Source organism: Protopterus annectens, chromosome 1.part1, assembly GCF_019279795.1.
Source record: "Protopterus annectens isolate FY-2018-M chromosome 1.part1, PAN1.0, whole genome shotgun sequence".
In the NCBI taxonomy this organism is placed as follows: domain Eukaryota; kingdom Metazoa; phylum Chordata; order Ceratodontiformes; family Protopteridae; genus Protopterus; species Protopterus annectens.
The window spans coordinates 1,759,214,316-1,759,236,161 of record NC_056726.1 but is presented as its reverse complement, the minus strand read 5'-3'; the positions used below and the strand labels follow the sequence as shown (position 1 = coordinate 1,759,236,161).

General features: G+C 37.4%; 1 protein-coding gene across 1 annotated transcript in view; it reads right to left on the bottom strand.

Annotated features, from left to right (window-relative positions):
• The window catches only part of MAP3K6 (mitogen-activated protein kinase kinase kinase 6), a 1,891,200-nt gene that overhangs the window by 1,619,124 nt on the left and 250,230 nt on the right, over positions 1–21,846 (bottom strand). Inside the window, exon 3 of the mRNA XM_044084347.1 lies at positions 14,156–14,179. Coding sequence (XP_043940282.1) covers positions 14,156–14,179 — 24 coding nt within the window. The remainder of the gene's footprint in view (positions 1–14,155; positions 14,180–21,846) is intronic.

Below are 21,846 nucleotides of genomic sequence, written 5' to 3'. Positions count from 1 at the left end.
AATCTGTTGTCTATTTAGGAAGAGTATTATATATACAGGATTTTATTAATACAAGTACCTTTATTATTTGCTATCTTTAAAGAATTCTGATATGGATTTAACATTGATATCCTTAAATACTAATGGCTTAAACAACCCATATAAGAGGGCTAACCTACTAAGGCATCTTAAACTAAACAAGGCTCAAGTAGTTTTTCTCACAGAGACACACTTTAAAATAAATGACATATTTATGTGGGACCCTAAGGATTACACAATACTAGCTCAATCTTCTTATAAAAATAAGACCAGAGGAGTAACAATTCTATGGAAGAAGACTTTCTTAAATCCCCAAATTATTTACAAACCTAGATAATGATGGACTCATAGAATTTGGACCCTGGTTAATTTATACTGGTTCCTGGGTATGCGGGTAGGACTAGCTAAGAAACACTTAGACTTTATTACAACTACTTCTAAAGGTAATATTATACTAGGAGGGGATTTCAATTGTATGGGGCAGCCACAGTGGTGCAGTGGTTAGCATTGTCACCTCACAGCAAGAGGTTCTCCGGTTCAATCCTCAGCTGGGGTGCCTTCTGTGCGGAGTATGCATATCCTCCCTGTGGTCACATGGGTTTCCTCCGGGTGCTCCGATTTCCTCCCACATCCCAAAGACATGCTGCAGGTGGATTGGAGACTCTAAATTGGCCCTAGGTGTGAGTGCGTGTGTGCCTTCTGTGGAAGGTTGGGCGCCGGCTTGCAACTCAACACTGTAAAACTCCACTGCCAATCATGAGCGGACAGGTGATCCGCTGTGGCGACCCCTAACTGGGAAAAGCCAAAAGAAGAAGAAGAAGAAGGTGATTTCAATTGTATCACAGATATTACAGAAACAACCAATAGGAAATCTCCTAGGCTATCGTCCTCAGCCAAACAGTTAAAAAAATGGACAGAAATTTTTAAATTAAAAGACAAGCAGAAGGTTACTGTTAGCTGCCTGTCGGGAGACAGAATCTGCCACATAACACAAGCACTCAGGTCATTCCAGAACAAGTACAAATATGACTCTGTCATTGTTCATGTTGGTGTGAGTGACCGGAAATGCACCTCCCTGGACTACATGAAAAGACACATAGAAGAGCTCTCTGATCATTTATTTATTTATTATTTATTTTATTTTACATTTGTTGACCGGGCTAGTCTATCTGGATATATGTCCATTTTCAGTAGAGGCCCGGGGAGAAAAGCTCCAATGAGTATTACATAGTTTAAGAAGGTGTTACAAAAGAAGTAATAACAAATATAAAACTAACAGTAAACAACTAGTATATATATATATATATATATATATATATATATATATATATATATATATATATTTTTTTTTTTTTTTTTTTTCTGGCAATTGCAAATTACAATCTTAGAACCAAAAAATACATAAACGACAACCTACATGATGAGCTTCACAATAATCATTACAATACAAAAAAAATCAAAACATAAATTTTATAACAGGAATGCTGAAGTGTAATGAGAGGTAAAGAAAAGCTGAAAGGGGTGTAGAGAGAAAAAAATAGGGAAGAAGAAATGTAAAGAAAAAAGGAGAACAGAGTAAGTCTAGTTATTTTTCCAACAGAGTTTGAGAACAGGCAATCACCTGCAGAGTAATTAGGGCATAGCCATTTTATTGAGGTACTGTGTAGATGGGTCTAAAAAGTGGGGGAGAGGTCTGGGATCAGATATCTGAAGGTTGATTATACCATATTTTCCAACAAAGTTGGAGAACAGGCAGTGCCCTGTTGAGTTATAGGGTGCAGTAGGGAAACAAATGGCAGAAGACAAGAAAAGAAATAGAATTAGTCTGGGTTACTACAGGGGCATAGCCATTTTGTACTGAGATACAGTTTTAGATTCCTTTTAAAAAGTGGGAGAGAAGTCAGAGATGAGATATCTGACAGTAGTTTATTCCATATTTTTCCAACAGTGTTTGAGAACAGGCAGTCACCTGCAGAGTTATTAGATATGGTTGTTTTGATCAATAGTATGTTTGAAGAGCGTAGCTGTTTCTGATTATAATAAGGTGTGATGTGGCAAGAGAGTAGTGGAGTTTTGGTGGGTTGGTGCAGGGTTTTGTGGGCTATTATGAGTTGTTGAAGTTCGAGCTGATTAGGAAGTTCTAGCCAACCTAGTTGTTTTAGGTTCAGGCAGTGATGTGTTCTAAAGGGGCTCCTGTAACAAATCTAGCAATATTATTATAAGATATTACTAGCTTATTGAGGTTTTTCTTTGATAGATTGGTGTATATGGGGGAAGCATAGAGTAAAGTAGAGATTAGGTGAGTTCTGGCTAACGTAGTTCTTGCAAGTGGAGTAAGAAAAGGTTTGATTCTGTATAGGGTTCCTATTTTTTTGTTCACTGATTTTATAGTAGTGTTGATATAATTGTCAAAGTTTAGATTGTTGTCTATTGTTATTCCTAATAATTTTGTGGTAGCATTAGGAGAAATGATAGTACTGTCATTGGATGTGATAGTGAAGTGTAAGGGGATGTGCCTTCGGGTTGGTGTGAAGAGAAGCAGTTTAGTTTTCTTGGGGTTAAGTAGTAGGCAGCGATGTGAGAACCATTGTTCTACAGTGTTAAAGGCTTTTTGGGTAAGAGACTGGAGTTCTGTTTGAGAGGTAGATGTACAGATAATGGTAGAATCATCTGCATATTGAATACAGATAGTATTAGGGATAACTGATTGCAGGTCATTGATAAAGATGGAAAAAAGAAGTGGGCCTAAGATGGAGCCTTGTGGCACCCCAAGAGAGATGGGAAGATGATCAGATAGTGAATTTTTCCAAAGTACTGCCTGCTGTTGGTTTTCAAGGTAAGATTTAAACCAAGTTATGGCAGGAGTATCAAGTGAAAGAGAAGTCAGAATGTGCAGAAGTAGTTGGTGGTTCACCATGTCAAAGGCTTTAGATAAGTCGATGAAGAGTGCAGATGAAAGACTATTTTTGTTGCGATTAAAGTTGATGGAGTTTGTAAATGAGAGCAGTGCGGTGGTGGTACTGTGGGAAGGTCTAAAACCATGCTGACAATTGGCTAGTAGGTTGTTTTGTAGAAGTTGGTTTAGCAGTTGTTTATGGATACATTTTTCCATAATTTTAGTAATGGGGGATAATAGTGCTATAGGAAGATAGTTAGAGAAGTCCTTAGAGTTTCCCCCTTTGTGTAGTGGGATGATATGAGATATCTTCCAGATTGAAGGGATAGTTCCTTCATTAATAGATCTGCTTATCAAAATAGAAATGGGATAGGCAATGGCTTTAGCTCCTATTTGCAGGAACTCAGCAGGAAGTTTGTCTGCGGAGGGGGTGGTAGGTTTAAGTTTTTGGAGTAAGGATGAGATAAAGGAAGTAGGAATAGGTAGTAAATAAAATGTGGGGGTGGACTTGCAAAAGATGGAAGTAGCTTAGAGGTATCAGGAGACAGGTGACTAGCAAGAGTTTGAATATTATTTGTGAAGAAAGAGTTGAAAGTGTTAGCTGTTTGTGTGGGATTGTCTGGGTTAGAGTCTTGTGGGTCGGGTGTTATAGATTGTCCTGGGGATAGAAGATTATTAATGCTGGTCCAAAATTTTTTAGGTTCCTTGCTGGATGCTTGTTGTAGATGAAGGTAGAAGTTCTTTTTGTCTGTCAGGATGGCTTTTTTTGTACTATTTCTACATTCTCTAAAGATTTGACAGTCAGCCAGGATCTTAGTAGTAAGCCATTTTTCCCATGATTTGTTTCTGATAATGATTTTTTGTCTCGTATTGTTGGTCAGCCAGGGGGCTGGTTTGGCTTTGGTTCTGATAGTACGTATCGGTGCGTGCTGGTCAAGAATAGCAAAGAATGTGGAATTGAAATACTGTACTGCATCATTAAGAGGAAGAAATTTTAGAGAAGACCAATTACATTGTCTCAGTTCTGTCAGAAAGGATTCCGAGTTAAATTGCTTTTTAGAACGTAATGTTCTGACTGTGTTTGGAAAAATTAGATTGGTTTTATGCCTAATAATATATGTTAAAGAGTGGTCACTTAGATCGTCTGGAAAGGAGCCCGTTTTACAGGTTTGTTGGGGGGTGTTAGTAAGTATCCAGTCTAAAGTGGTATCCTTGTTATTGACTTTATTAGTTCTAGTAGGGCAGGTAATTAGTTGTGAGAAGCCATGTAGGTTTATGTGGGAGGTGGGGTTTGAATTGTTACAGGAATTCCAATTAATATTTAGGTCACCTAAGATTAATGTTTCTTGTGGGAGATTAGTGGAGAGCCAACTGAGGATATTCTCAAGAGCATTAATGTTATTTCCTGGGGGAAGATATATACAAATTATGTATATGGCTTTTCTTTTGTTGACTTGAAGTTTAGAGCAAATTATTTCGGCACTATTGACTAGGGGAAGGTTCAGATTTATAGTGCTGATTTGTAGCTGGGTTTTATAGAGAATTGCTACACCTCCCCCCTTTTTTGTTGAGCGGTCAAGTCTAATGATGTCATACCCAGGTGGGAAGATTTCATTGTCTTTAATGCTAGGTTTTAGCCATGTTTCTGATAGGCAGAGGATGTCAAAGTGATTGACATCTAGCAGGGCATGGACTTGAGAAATTTTATTACAAATACTACGTATGTTGAGATGGGCTATAGTGAGTGAATTGGTAGATTTGGTAGGTAGTGCAGGCCTAGTTGTGTTATTGTTGTAGTTTCCTATGGTCTGGGTATGGTGTGAGCCAGGGTTTGGATGAATGTCTCCATCCAATAGTGAGTGGGGGAGTGTTGAGTGTTTAGGTTGTAGAGGTTTCCAAAAGTAGTCAATTAATTTTCTAGTTTTTTGGTTGTAGAATTTAATGTGAGCTAGTCTGTGGTATTTGGCTAGTAGGTAGTTGGGCTTGTAAATGAGATTTAGGAAGGTTGCAGAAAAAGGTGTTATAGGTGTGGAAGTGTGTATGGAGGGAAAGTTAAGGGTAGAGTACAAAGGTAGTTCATATGATGTCAAGATATAGGTAGTTGCTAGAGGAGTTATAAGTGAAATGATAATCAATATTTGAATTAGAGAAGGGTTCACTGTAGTGTGCATTGTTGAGGAAGTGGAAGTGAGAGAGAGAATGAGAAATAATAGTAAGTTTATATGAGGTAGTGGAGGAGGAGAGTTGGGTAATTGGTAGGTGAGATGTGTATGATAGGGGTATAAGTGTTATAGATGAGATTTGTGTGATTGGTGTGAGTAAGGTAGAGGTGTGGTTTCTGGAGGTATAAAAGTAGGAGCACTGGGGTGGGTGGGAATTGGGGGTAGGGGAGCGGAGTGAGCCCAAAGGGCGAACGGAGCAGGTAGAGACAAGAGAGCAGAATACAGAGGAAGACAATCAGTGAAGTGGTTGACTCAGCAGGTAAGTCTAAAGGTAGGAGAATGTAGATAATGTTCAGAGGCTAAAAGGAAGAAAGTCAGGAAGGTAGAGGAGAAGACAACGATAAGGATGCCTTAGGGACAAGGAGAGTTAATATATAAGTGAATCTGAGGAAACTGGGAACAGAGTTATGGGGGTAAGGATACAGAAATAGGGTAGAAAATACAATACAGAAAGTTAATTATTGAGAAAGCTAAGTACTGAGACGCCACCTAGTGGTCAGACAGTGTATAGCAGTGGAAATATCTCCTGCTAGATTTGAGGGTCTAAGGGGGAGTGAGGATGAAGTAGTTTGAGTGAAGGGGATAAATAAAGGAGGTATGGATAATATAAAAGAAAGAAGAAAAGGACTGGGGGGGGGCTGGTTGCTGGCTAGCCTACCTGAGAAGCTTGCCTAACCTAGTAAAGTCTTAACATTTATCTCGTTTCAGTTTATTTGTTTCAGCATCAATACATACTTTCAATGCCTTTCCAAAGGAAAGGTTTCTCTGGTAGTTGTAAGGTAATGTCCTTAGTTTGCCCTAATGTTCCAAGGCGTCTGGCTGGGAATATGCAGGTGTTTGGTGGATGGACAAGCTGGAACACAGTGCTGGTAAGACATATATAGAGAGAAAAGGAAGTAAGGCATAGAGTATCAACTTAGAGAGCAGGTAAAGATGTTATGCAGACACAGTTTCTTGTGTAATCACAGTCAACAACAATACGTTGTAGTTCTATCAAACATTTATAACTCCATTTAGTACCAGAAGCTACTAAGAATTCAGAGCAGTAATAACTTAAATAGTAAGCAAAATGTATCATAGACACAGTTGGATATATTACCACAGTAAACAGCAATACTTTGTAGTGTTTTCAAAATTCTATGACTCCTTTTAGTGCCCGTAACTACCGAGATTTTGGGGCGGTACTAAACCTGAACAGTGAACTGAGATAAGGTAGGGAGGAGCAGTAAAAACAGTTAAAGAGGAGTAGTCCTTTGTTAATTTAACAATGCAACTTATAGTATTAGCAAATATTAGCAGTTACAACCTCCTTATAATTCACAGTACAATAGGGTTGATACCATGTTGGATTAAGGGAGGGTGAGAATATTGTTATACAGTTTAGCGGTAAGAGAACCGCATGATTCAGTACTCGTGCACGTCTTTAGATGGCTCAGGTGATTATATCAGTCCCCAGTATTCAGTGTTAATAAGGCTAGTTAAGTAGAGGGCAGTATGCATTTATAGAGATGCTGCAACAAACTATAAAGTTCCCGAACATAGGAAAATGACTATATTTGGTTTTAAAAAGTATAGCAGTGGTCATAAAAAGTAGCGACCAGGAAAGGGGACCTTTACTAAGTAATTATTACTGAAATACAATCTTATGAGCAGACAACTTCATTAAACAGCCTATGTGAATACAAGTTATATGAATTTAGGGAGGGTGAGAATATAGTTTTACAGTTTAGCTGTAAGAGAACCTCAATATTCAGTACCAATGCACGTCTTTTAGATGTCTCAGGTGATTTTGTCAGTCCTCAGTAGTCAATGTTAATGAGGCTAGTTAAGTATCATGTAGCCCAGGCTGGTATGACCCTGACCCTGAGTAGCATCCTGCCCTCACCAAGAATGATACCCCAGTATAAAGAAAAAATGATACATTTTAGTAATTGGCTAAACTTCTGTGCTTAACAAGCCGCGTTGCTTCGCAAGAGACAGCTTGCACCTGTCACCCCTAGGCTTTTGAATACTTGCCAAGGCTCTTGCTGCCCTCATACTGCCTTTTTTAGGCAAGGCTCAAAAGTCAAACCCACCTCCGTAAACAGCACAATTAATAAAAAACTGAGGGTTATGCTACTCAAAGCTAAGAGTTTAAATCTCAAAATGCATGCGCTTGAAGCACTCCTCAGTATGGAGAACATCGACATCTGTGCAGTAACTGAAACCTGGTTCAAGGCTCCAGAGAGCACCCCAGCACTACTGGGCTACAACTCATACCACACGTTTCAGCCACAGAACACAGACCGAAACACAAAAGGAGGGGGTGTATCCATATTCATCAAGGATACCTACACCTCCAGGTTAGTGGTGCAGCATGATACCTCTGAGATCATCCATGTGCAACTAATATTGGGCAAATCTGCAATGCAAATTGTGGCCTGCTACAGATCACCCTCCATGACCCAGGACCACCACTCCACCTTTTTGGAGACACTGGAAAACATGAAGGTCCTACCCACCCTGATATTGGGCGATTTCAATTACCCTACCATTAACTGGGAAACCTACTCAAGTACAAACTCCCAGGCCCAGCCCTTCCTGGAATTCATTAACTCAAACTCCCTGGATCAACTGGTAAACTCCCCTACCAGAGGTGAAAACATATTGGACCTGGTCATCACAAACATGGGAGACAGGTGTTCCACACCAGAGGTCAACCTGTCACTGGTTAGATCAGACCATAAACTAATCACTCTGGATGTCCACACCCCACCACCACCCCCAACTAAGGAAACCACAGTAAAAAACTTTTCTAAAGCAAACTTCACCTTTCTTAAGACAGAAGCGGTAAGTTTCACAGCCCCCACGCTAAAGGACAATGCTGCCAAAGATGCAGAAACCTTTACAGATGCACTCTATCAGAAGCTACAAGGATGCATGGATTGTGCCATCCCTAGCAAAACCAATACTCACTCCTCTAAGAGAAGGAAACCAGCCTGGTGGACCCCTGCCATAAACAGGCTATACAATAGAAGGAGGAAACATGTTCAGAAAAAAAGCAAATCCCAAGAAGGAAAGATATCCCTGATCAGTATCAGTAAGAAACTAAGGTCCCTCATAAAATCATCTAAGGCTAAATTCGAAAGAAAAATAGCCAAGGATTCAAAAGATAACCACAAAGCCTACTTTAGCTAGTGGCAACTCGCAGATATGCACTGAACTAGTGCAAAATAGCACAAAATATACTGAACCTACTGATATTGCCAACATCCTGGCAGACAGATTCAGTGCAAACATCACCCCCCTCTCACCTCCAAAAGGGCCCATAACAATACCGGAAAAATGTAGTGTCCCGGAAATCACAGACACACAGGTGAAAATTGCCCTTTCAAAAGCCAAAAACACAGTTTCAATGGGGCCAGATGGTGTCCCAGGCTGCATCTTGCATGAACTACAGAACAAACTAACCCCCCACCTAAACACAATGTTCAACCTCAACCTCTCCACAGGCTACATGCTCATAGAATGATGCACAGCAACGGTTATTCCACTCCACAAAGGAGGGCTCAAAACTGACCCTGGTAACTATCGCCCCATAAGCCTGACTAGACTGGTCTGCAAGGCTATGGAGCGCATCATCATGGAACTCAATAACAAAGACATTGGGAACCTCCAAACACTTGACCTGACCCAGTTCGGCTTTGTTAAGGGTAGATCATGCCTACTAAATCTGGTTGACTTCTTTGAGACAGTCACCAAGACCATAGACAAGGGAAAGGTTGTTCACACAGCCTACCTTGACTTCGTCAAGGCTTTTGACACCATTCCCCACTCGGGTATTACAGAAAAACTCACCAGCCTGAACATAAACCCCTACATCACGAGATGGGTTGCCAACTGGCTTACAGACAGAACTCACACGGTAAGAATAGCAGGCTCCAGGTCCAACTCTAAACCAGTCACAAGTGGTGTCCCGCAAAGCTCAGTCCTGGGACCCATACTGTTTGGAATATACTTCTCAGAAGTACAGGCAAACACAGGAGGACTATGGCTAACCAAGTTCGCCAATGACTGCAAACTGGGAGCCATAATTGACTCTCCAGCTGACACAGACATCCTCCAAAAGGGCCTTACTGAGACGGACACCTGGTGTCAAAGTCATGGACTCAAGCTAAATGCCAAAAAATGCATAGTCATCCCATTTGGGAAAAACACAACACCCACAAATTACCACATAGGTGGCAGCCCCCTTAATACAGAAGAGGTAATAAGAGATCTTGGGACCCAGGTAGATAGTAATCTCTCCTTTGACAACCATATTGTCAAAGTAGTTAGGAAATCCTTCTATGTGGCCCATTTATTTACTAAAGGGTTCGCATCTAGAAATAAAAAGGTTATAGTGCCCCTCTACTCATCACTCATCAGACCCATCATAGAGTACAATGCCCCGTTTGGGATGTATTTCACAAGACACTTCCAACAGCTGGAGAGACCACAAAAGTACCTCACCAAGAGGATTACTGGCCTTAAACATATGTCCTATGCAGCCCGACTGAAAAAACTCCGGCTGCACTCAGTGGCATATTGCTTACTCAGAGGTGATCTCTACCTGACTTACAAAGCCATGTTCAACTCAGAATTGATGGACATGCTCCACCTAAAGAAATCCAAGTCACTGCGAGCTAAGTGCTCTAGTGAGCTAAACCTCGCCACAACAATAAATAGAACATGCTGGAGGGATAGATTCCTGTCACAGAGACTCCCCATGCATTGGAACAAAATTCCAAACTACATTAGGCAGAGCCCCTCATTAACATTCTTCAAGAGAAACCTTGACGAATGGATGGGTAACAGAAAATACACCCCTGGGATCACTTCATTGGCTCTGCTTGACAGAGGATAAGTTAATTAATCAATGGGGCGGCGAAAGACAATACACTCTGGCTAGGCTTATAAATGCCCTTGGGCAGATAGCCTAGTACCTACCTAATGCTTTGGGACCAAAGTCTTTACTATTATCACACCAAGACTATAGACATGGTACCCAAACTAGAATAGATAAAATTTATATCTCACAAGATCTTTATTCTAAAATCTTGAATTTTTCAATACACCCTTGTCCCGTTTCAGATCATAATTCCCTGTTGTTAACAATACACTTGGAATTCAATCAGTTAATTATTACTTCAATGATTCCTTCATATATCACAAAAATTAAAGACTTTAAATCTTGGATAACTTCTGAACTTCAGCTTTTCTTAGAGATTAATTATAAACCTGAAGTAAACACAATCATGGTTTGGGATTCTCTTAAAGCCTATCTATATGGCAAAACCATTAGTTGGTACAAAAATAAAATTAAAGAATGGGAGTCAGAGTTACAGCAACTCCAAAATCAAATATCATCTCTTAAATCTAATAAGAACTTAATTGCTACAGATAATAAGAAGAAAATAGAAAAAGCAAATAAGAAATACAATGAAAATTATCCCATAAAACTAATTTAGCTGTGGAAAAACTGAAATTAAATTCTTATGCTACCTCTCCTAAGCATCTTCATAACATATCTATGAAAGTTAAGATACAATCAAAAATTAATATATATATATATATATATATATATATATATATATATATATATATATATATATATAAAACCAATATATATCCAAAATAATGATGTTTGCTGATGATGTCTTACTTACCTTACCCAACTCTAAGGAAGTGTTAGGTGAAGTGGATATAGTAACAACAAATTTCAAAAAACATCTCAGGACTCTCCTTCAACAAATCTAAATCAAAATATTTATTATTCAATAAAAAAAGAACATACAGGTTCCAGTTAATCATATTATTAGAAATCTAGTTTCAGTTCTAGACTATTTAGGAATAGTCCTAGGTAAGAATATACGGGAAACCTTACAGTTTAACTATGCTAAAGCCACAGACTTAATCAAGACATTAATAAGCAAATGGAATAATTTGTTTATAACATTTGATGATAGGTTACAACTGATAAAAATGGTTTTGTTACCTAAAATATTATATATAGCACAAGCTCTTATACTTCCACCAGGAAAGAATATCCTTAAAGAAATCACATCAACTCTGATGAAATTCCTATGGTACCCCAAAAGAAATAGAGTGGCATATTCTCATCATATCAGAAAATGGGAACAAGGGGGGGTAAAATTCCCAGAAACTGAAACTTATATAAAGATATCTATAATTAAAATAGCGATGAATTGGATAAATCCTAGGTACCCTGCCAACTGGAAACAGTTACACTCCATTATACTAATCAATGAAAATTATTTATCAAAGAATGCTTTGGTAGCTGACAAAGATAAGATATGGCACTCTTTAATTTTAAATGTACAGTATAGTACAACAAAATTAACTAAACTAACACTAAGAAACAATATTTTTGTGTTTAGAAAATTCAACACAAATTTAGATATAAAACTGTGGTATAGACTTTTAATACCATTTACTATTACAAGGGATTTTTCTGATAAAACACATAGATTTTTGGATTATGGGAGAATAGTAACCTATTTTGTTGGTTGCAATGTATTGAAAACCAACAAGCTTTGAACACACAAAGTATATTGTCAACCTATGGCCTATCCCCTAATGACTGGTTGGTTCTTCAGAGTGTCACAGCATACACTAAGGATCTGTGTAGAATAATACACAACTCATCCTTCAAAACCGTACCAAAAATTATAAACTGGATTTTTGGAATCCTATATAATAATATCAATATTAAGAATGAACTATCATATCTATATAACACTTTAATTGTCTATAAGACAGCTCCTAAAGATTCTAACTGGCAATACCTAACTAAAGGGTTTCAAGTATTATTATCAATGGAAGATAAAACAAACATTTTATTTTCAGTTAAATTAACTTCTTATTCACAATTCTGGAGGATTTTTCCATTGGAAAGTTCTACACAGATCCTTTCTGACACCTGAGAAACTCTCAAAAATGAACCCTACAAACAGCACGTTATGTTGGAGATGTCACCTGTCCACTAATGCTGACTGGTCTCATATTTTTTATGACTGTACTAATATTAAACCATATTGGAACGAGATTAACAAACTTCTTCAAGCTATCTATACAGATATATTTGTTTTGACAAAGTCTTTAATTTTATTGAATGTTAATAGTAATAATATGAAGAAAGATGACCTGTATTTGTTGTGGACCACGTTAGGGAACTCTAATGTAACACCCACAATGGAGGAATTCCTATCATCACCGAAGAAATGCATACTAATAGAGAAAAGAACTAAAGAGTTAAGAACCTTTCCTAAGCCGCTGGTTAATAGTCCGTGGAGGAAAGTTTTGAATTTGATTGATACCCTAGAGATGGAACCAAACTCTTCCTAACTAGTTTATATATTAACTTATTATTCAATTACAAATGTTTTTATCTGAATCCTTTTGGTCAGGCTGAATGTAAACACTGTAAATAGTTATTGATTGTTATGAATGTATTAAATTATTGTCTTATTTCATCAAAATAAAAATCATTTGAGTAAAAAAAAAAAAAAAAGAATGAGCTTATGTAATCAACACCAAAGTGGATGCAACCGTGAACCAGCACAGAAACTGCAAGCAAGTTGGGAAGGGATATACAGCTGGACTGGCAAACTGGTACCTGCAGGAGGAATGATGGTCAACAGGCAGTGTGTTACACAGTGGCAATCTTTAAGGAGATGGACATTAGGAATTACTTTGCAGCACAAGGATATTTAGCAGAATTGGATGCATGCTTTAACTGCTAAGCTCAGTGCAAGAATTAAAGTAAGCTCTATCTTCAGAGGTATCACAAGAACAATAAGGAAGTATGTTTTATCATTATGCAGTCTGAGAGAAAGACTCCTTACTATTTAGTTCTGGAAAGCACCACTTAAGAAATTTATCTCAAGTGTATATGCTTCATAGGCAAGCATGGAAGAAAGATAATAGCCCACCAGAGCTATCTTATAACTAGACTTTTACAATAATTAGCATCTGCATCTTGTAATAATTATCATCTACGTTTTGTGATACTAAGGAAATAACAGGGTATGACCAACACAGGTCCAAGGATCTATTTATCTGAGCAAAACAATCTGACAAAACACCATTCCCTGAATGTGTGCTTTATTAATGTTTATTTTGCTATAACAGTTCTGACTCAGTTCTGACTCTCACACCTCCCAACTAAATATGACCCACTTCAGGGTCAAATCACTTTAAGGTAAACTGCATTTTTACGAGAGGGGGCATGTGATCCGCCAGCCAGCCAAAACAGAATCGTGTTTCACATGCTTCACTGTCATGGTCCCATATTCCACTATTCCAAAAGGTTGAAAGGGAGGTGCTATTGATATATTCAGCATCATGGCAAATGGGATTCATTACAATATCCTAATATTACAGAAAAAGGTGGACTTGGACAATAGTGTCTGTTTTCTTCTAAAACAGTAACAAATTGATTGTGTTGAATGCTAGATGAGCTGTGGATAAGGTAGGCAAAGGGCCTGGTGTTTCATTTTTTCAGCATCTATAAGCAATATATCTATAAAAGCATACTTCATCAACAAAGAATTAGATATTTTAATCACTTTCTGGTTATATTTTATAAAACTTTATCAATAAAGTAATTCCTTCTCACGTTATTGAAGTGTTACTGAATTCTGTCATTGCATACAACAGTGATGTTACACAGCCTGATACAGAACTACTAATGTTTATATACTGAACACTTGTGAGTTAGTGAGGAAAAAATGAACAGAATGTCTGTGAAGTTTCAATTCTTTAAAGAAAACCTGCAGCAACAGGGCACATAGCTGTTGCTGTTGCAGATCTGGATTGATCTGTTCTAAACCCTGAGTCTTCTAATATTCTGGCACACCATGTGACAAACACTAAAATACATTTGCATGCATGCTGATTAATAAATAATGAAAATAGACCAGTTTAAAATTACAGTGACCCAAACAGTTTGTAGTTCTAATATTCACAATCAACATACCATATTCTTCTGGCAGATTTCATCCTGTAGGGAAAAAAAAACAGAAAAAAAAGGCATTACTTACATGATGTGAACATAAGCTTTACCTTTAAAGATGAACATATATACATTTACTCAAAGCAAAATTATAACTATGTATTTATAAAGATGACTGAATAAGTATACTCTGCGTAAATTTCCCTTTTTTGCATATGTGTGACCCACTCCTTCGCCTCGCCTAGGCAAGTAAAAAGAACAAAATTACAGTGCTGGTACAAAGTGCAACTTACCAAAAAATTGCCAACAAATAGGGTCTAGGGAAACATGGCCTCAGATGAGCTCCAGTGACAAACTAGCAGTTATTACAAATAATCAGTAGTCTATAATACACATACGTATGTTCTGTACAACTACATGCACTACTTTACACATATGAAAGCACTGCAGTCATAAGGAAGCCAACTGTGAGAGTAGTAAAAAGCACAGCACTCCAAGCACAGGCTCTATAAGCATGTGAATGTACATGTTGCTATTCTCAACATACTTAACTTCTGTCCCTATTACAGTCTTCAGTTTTGCACATCAGATCTACAGAATAACATGACTGCAGACAGTCCAGACTAACAAGAACAGCGTGGAGTCTACAGCCAAAGATGCTAGACATCAGGCTTAAGGGTATCATCTTGTACTTTGTGCAGCAAAAAGATATACACCTGGCTCTCTTACTTCTCCCCAGGTATTGTAGGCTAAAACCACATATTGCTAACACTGAAATAATCCCTCCAGGATATAACATACATAGAAATGACCGCCTACATAAAAAAGGTGGAGGTGTCGCATTAATCTACCATGATACTTTAGCCGTTACACCATATGATAAACCTATACCAACATTCAGAAATATGGAATTATTCCTAGTTAACCTTCACATCAACAACAGAAAACAATTATGTATTGCTGTACTCTATATTCCCTCAGGTCAAAACATATTTACTCTGGAAGATCTACTATCCTGGACCACCCTCAGTATATCAAACAAAACCATCATTCTTGGCGACACAAATATAAACTGGCAAACTTTCATCTCTGACTCCCCAGTAAATAGTATTAACTTGCACAGGTTTACTCAGCTCATCTCTAACCCCATTCGTAAGGTAACAAAACAAACAGAATCAACCCTAGACTGGATACTCGTCTCACACCATCAAAAATTCACCAAGGCAGGGACCCTACCCAATACCTTTAGTGACCATCTTCCTGCCTATACCCATAGAACTCAACTTCAAATAGACAAACTGCATTGTCTAAGAACAACTAGGAATCTTACCCATTTCAATGAACAACTATTCTTAGAGTCTCTAATAAACCCACAACTGGTCCCCTACCAAATTTCTCCCACTGGATGAAGCAGCCAACTACTTCAATAAAGTCTTTTTAGATATTCTACACAGTCTTGCCCCCACATGTACCAAAAGAGTAAAGCCTAACCATTCCCCATGGCTAGCTAAACAAACTAAACAGTTACTTACCTCCAGGGATAAAGCCTAGAAGGAATGGCACAGAAATAGAACCCCACAACTTGAATTCAGATATAAACAACTCTGTAACAATGCCAAAAAGCAAGTCATCAACGATAAAAAAGCCATTTCTCCACTAAACTCACTACCCAACAAAACAACCCCAAATTGTTCTGGAACTCTGTTTCCTCTCTCCTAAATCCTGGTACTCAACACAACTCCTCCCTCTCTCCTGACAAAGACCCTCAAGAAATTGCCTAAGCCTTCAATTCTCATTTTATTGATACTATTCAAAAACTTGTTAATAATTTCTCTCTACAAACTAACAAAAGTATAATCGACAACATAAATGACAATGAACACTCTAGCCACTCCCACCACATCAATTGCAATTCCAACAAAAACCCATCCAGTCCTCTATTTACATTACAACCAGTACCCACCTCTCTAGTTCGTAAGCTGCTCTCAAAACTAAAACCATACTCCCCCTCTTCCAATGGCCTTCCAGCTGAATACATAAAACTTGCAGCAAATTCTATAGCTCTTCCAATTAGCATTCTCATTAACCTATCAATCTCTGAATCATATGTCCCACAACTATGGAAAAACTCAATTATTACTCCCCTTCACAAAGGCGGTAACACCAGTGATTTATCTAACTACCGACCCATCTTCATACTTTCACCTCTATCTAAAATTTTAGAAAATGGCATCCATTCTCAATTGCTAAAACATCTCGCAGACAATAACCTACTCGCACCCACCCAACATGGTTTTCGGCCAGCACACAGCACAACAGCCTTACTGTCATTTACCAACACTAAAGCTCTTGACGCAGGCCTACTAACATCAGTGATCCTACTAGACCTATCAAAAGCTTTTGATACAGTACCCCCTCAAAACTACAGTTACAACTTGAGACCGTAAACTGCTCCCCACACACGCTATCCTGGTTCCGCAACTATCTACACAACAGAAAATCTGTTAAATGACAAAGTAAGCAATCTGATTACCTACTCAACAACACAGGCGTTCCCCAAGGGTCTGTTCTTGGCCCTTGCTTTTAACAGATTTATTAATAATCTCCATAAAGCATCCCTGCAAAGTACACTCATTGAATATGCGGACAATTCGACAATAATTACATCCTCTAACAATATCTCAGATTTCCTAAAGTTAACACAAAATGCATCGACTTCCATCGAATCCTGGCTTAATGAAGTTCAACTGCTACTTAATCCCAAAAAAAATCAAAACTTCTACTCCTCACAACTAAACCTCTAACTCTAGACTTTAAAATATTCTCTCAAAACAATACAGAAATTGAAATTGTAAAAACAGCCAAACTACTTGGCATCACAATTGATGACAAATTATGCTTTGAGAATCATATACTCAACTCAATCAAAAAGACTCATTTTAAGCTTGGCAAACTCTACAGGCATAAATTCTATTTGGACAAGTCTACCAAGTTGAAACTAGGTAGAGTCTTACAAACAATGAAAAATAAAAGGCAGCTGTTGCAAGACAAAAGTGACGCTTGGTAGATGGTAAATCCTTTATAAGCAGAAAACTCCAAATCCAGAAAAAATACAGACAATGTTCATCCAAGATAAAGCAGTGCAAGCAAACACACCAGTATTAAGTGCTTTCGTCTGGTAGATGACTTCCTCAGAATACAAAAATACTGCAATTAGCACCTGTTTAAATACATTGCTTACCCAATCACAAATAACTGACATAATTTCCCCCATTAACAAGGCTGCATATACTTAATACAAGCCAAATATAAAACAATAATACATGTAAAAAGTTTAAAACATCCCTAAACAGTGTATATAACTAAATAAAAAACATAGATTTTAATTTCAATAGAGAAGATAAAGAAATTCTATCATTTAACCCAGGAGCATGATAGGCATCAAGCCTAATTTGCCATTTGAGTTCTACAAATTCCAAATACTCATTCAAGGGTCTCCCACGAGGTCCCAGATCTACCTGTTCCAATATAAAGAAGAGGAAGGAATGGGTAGGTTCACTAACCAAATGTTTTTATAATGCATTCTTTTCATTTTTATTTCTGATATCATATAAATGTTGATAAATCCTTAACCTTAGGGCATTCTTAGTTTTACCTACATAGAAACTTGCCCAGAATCTACACAAGGCCAAAGCCACAACCCCTTTAGTGTAACAGTACATCCTTTTTGAACTGGAAATATATCCAAAATTTTTTAGCTTGATTTTTTCTGTATCCATAACATAAGGGCATTGGGCACACCTCCCACACTTAAAAGTACCACCATTGTGGGTGTCAAATTTTTGCTTTTCAAACAATCCTTTAAGGGAAGTGTCTCTTTTGTAAACCACTTGCGGTTCAATACCAAATTTCCCTGATAATTCAGGGTCAACATCAAATATTTTCCGATATTTGGAAATGATGTTTTTAATGTCATAAAAATTGGATGTGTAAGTAAGAGTAAGCACCCGTCCAAAATTTAAAGGTTTACAGTCATTATGACTTTTGGTGGACTCCTGCCCTAGTAGTGCAAGAAAATGACCATTCATTCTTTTAGTCTTAACTTCATTAAAAATATCTATGACAAAGGTTTCAGGGTACCCCCTCTTACAAAACATGTTTTTAATATTTCACATTCACTAAGAAAATCCGCAAAATCAGACACCATTCTGGCCAGTCTTACATACTGGCCCTTAACTAGGGCTTTTTTCTGGTGCAATGGGTGTGTGCTTGTATAATGCAATAGTGAATTTGAATAGGTAGGTTTCCTATATAGTTGTGAAACAAAACAATTGTGTTCAAAGTCTTTCTTGAAAGTTGAAACTAGCTAATAGTCTAGTTTTACCCTCCCCTTGCTATGGTTGCCCCATTTTCACTAACCTACACACATCTCTCCTGAACAAACTGCAGCCGTGCTACTATAAATTAGCCAAGTTTGTCTACAACATGCCAAAACGCACACATCATTGCCTGGCCATTAAATCAATAAACTGGTTTGAGTTCTCTCATTACCTACTTTACTCCCAACTTACTCTCACCCACAAACTACTAAATAATCCAAACTTCTGCCCATCCCTTCAAACTATAATACAAACACACACCCCTACTGGTATCTTAGGTCCTCTAACAAACAACTCTTAACCATAACTAAATCCAACAAAAGAGCTGGACAATGTCTTTATTTCCATGCCAATGCCAAACTTTGGAATGCACTCCCTCTCTCTCTCTTACTCAACTAGACTCTTTAAAAACATTTAAATTTGCAATAAAAGAACACTATCTCAATAACCTTGTCTGTTCTTGTAGTCATATAATTAAACCACCTTAAATGTTTTGGCCACTGTGCACTACAAATAATTTATTAACTTAATATAGTTGCAATTTACACTATCTGTCTTTATATCCAATCTCTCTTGTTTTCTTTATTTCTGTGGCTGAATAAACAGAATTGATTAAACAGTACTCTTACTTATGAGAATATCCAAACAGAAATACTAAAAATCTAACACACTGTGTTTATTTTCTTGTATTGTATACCTCTATAATATGTATTTGTCTTGTATATCTACTTCAATTTGTATTGTGTAAAAACTTTCTTGACTTTCAAAGTTAAGCTGATATTATGTAAAAATTTCTGAGATTGCAATGAGCTTTTCTCCCTGGGACTCCACTGAAAATGGGTCACTGGCCCAGTGGACTTTCCCGGTCAACAAATGTCAATAAATAAATAAATAATACATTTCCAAATATCTCATGGGTTGAAATAATGAATATGGGACCATTTATTCAAGAAATGAACAACAAAAGGTTTGTAATAATAAAAAAATAAAATTGGACAGGACTAATTTAGACAAGGGTTATGAAGTGTAATAAAGCCCTTCTCAGAAATGTAACAGAGGCACGGAAGAGAACCCAAGAACTCCAAGCAAGAAGTAAAAAGTAAAATAGCAAACATTCAAACAAAAATCAAGAAGCAGCCATGTGAGAACCACTGTAAGAAAAAAATGGAGAGTAAAATAAAAAGAGAGGGTACAGTTTGTCCTAAATTATCAACAGCACTTCAATTATAAAATGTCAGTCGAGGTGTTGCAGCGGTTAGCGTTGTCACCTCACAGCAAAAGGCTCTCCGGTTCGATACTCGACTTTGGTTCCTTCTGTGTGGAGTCTGCATGTCCTCCCTGCAATTGACTGAACATTAAAAGACATGCAGGTAGGTGTGTGAGTCTGTGTGTGTGCCTCCTCTGAAGATTGGGCACCAGGCTGGCAACTCGGCACTATAAAAATCTACTGCCAGTTATAAGCGGACCGGTGATCTGCTGTGGCGACCCCTAACTGGGAAAAGCCAAAAGACTTTTTACTACAATTATAAAATAATCTTGGTGTGCCATACAGAATTTATTTATTTACTTGGTCAGATCTTTACTAACATTTACAGTTAATAAACATTATATATACCATTCCAACTGCATTACAAATGCAAAACAATACAGCATATTATCATTACACAATTTCATCCAATAATTCAGATTCTCCTATCTTAGAGGTAGTGAGTATTGAAATGCTGTTGGAGAAGTTTAATCAACACCTATTTAATGTATGTTTTACTGTAATGCCTGACAAAAAAGCCGCATGCCTAACCCAATATATGTATAATGAACTAACCAACAGTATAAAAACTAAAAATATCCAAAAATATCTACAACGTATAAAAATACTAGAAGTAGCAGACATAATAGATTATATTTTTAACCTTTCAACTATGTATAAACACATTTACAAGTTTATACACTATCAAGACCTTACAGGCTTAACCTTTTATACACCACTAATATATATACTACAAGGCAAATATTATTCTAAATTCCAAGCAAAATCAACAGATATATGCCCACGAGATCCAACTTCCATTGCATTATATTGCAAAGAAAGTAGCTATTGGACCATTTCTTATCCTAGCTTATGTCTTAATACTACTTGCACATTAGTCTGTTTTTTAACCCCCATACATTCATTAGATATGCAGTCTGTTAATAAATTTAGCCCCAAAATTTTCTTTGCCATACTAGCATTCCTTTGATCTAATTTACCCATTAGCTGAACACTATTATTATTCGTGGCATAACATTTGTTTTCCTTCTTCTACTTGCTGTTTATTTTTTTACTTGCTGTTGTCACCACAATACAAATTTTCAATTTTTAGTAGAGTGCATTTATTTTTCATAGCCCAGCAGAAACAAAGTTTGTGATTACAGCAACCTCACTGCAAAATTCTCATTAAATATTCCTGAAATCTAATTGAGATTCTTCTAATTTTGGATATAACCAGAAAAATGTGTTCCCAACTCCTTAAAGCCTCTTCCTGGCATGTCTAGCATCCAAATTTTGTAGTAGGGAACATACAAGCTTAACCTGTGTAGAATGCAATAATATTTGTGCAAATGCACGCATACATCTGAAACCTTCCTGAATCAATCTAATACCAGGGCAATTAAAACACTCAAAGAACATGTACAGTGGTCAATCTCAATGTTTGCCAATTTGTGTCACCTCTGTAGCAACATGCTCTATGTACCTGCACAACCTGACATGCTTTATAACCTCTACTAATCTATCCTTAACAGAGCAAGTGCTTCTCTTCCCCTGTAACACCATGAAAACTGTGGTGAAAGAAGATACTGCCAGCACAGCTAGCTGAAATTTTGTAAATAATTATATATCACTGGTGAACATCAAAATGATTTATACAAAATGCTTGTGTTACAAATGTATTGGAAATGTATGCCATGTGTATATCAAACTGCTCTGTACAGATGCTGAAAAGGTATTTGCAAAAGTGCTGTGTTTAAAATGTATCCACAGTGTGCCCTGCTGGGAGAGAACAGAAATGTGCATGCACTGTTGTAACTGTTTAAACGTATATATTTTAACAGTGGAAACTGGGATACAGGAGGTTAACCTCAGTCTAGTAAACTTTAGAAAAATATCTGAAATTAAATTACTTCATAGGACGCAATAACGAGGCTACCTCTCAAGTTTTCAATGCGGCCAGAGACTGCTTTCTGTATTGTCCTTGGAGTGAACCAATTGCTGCTTTTGAAGCATGAAGGAATACAATTGTTTTATGACTTCCAGCATCTGCCAAAGATCTGAGGAAAAGCCCTTATCTGTATATTTTT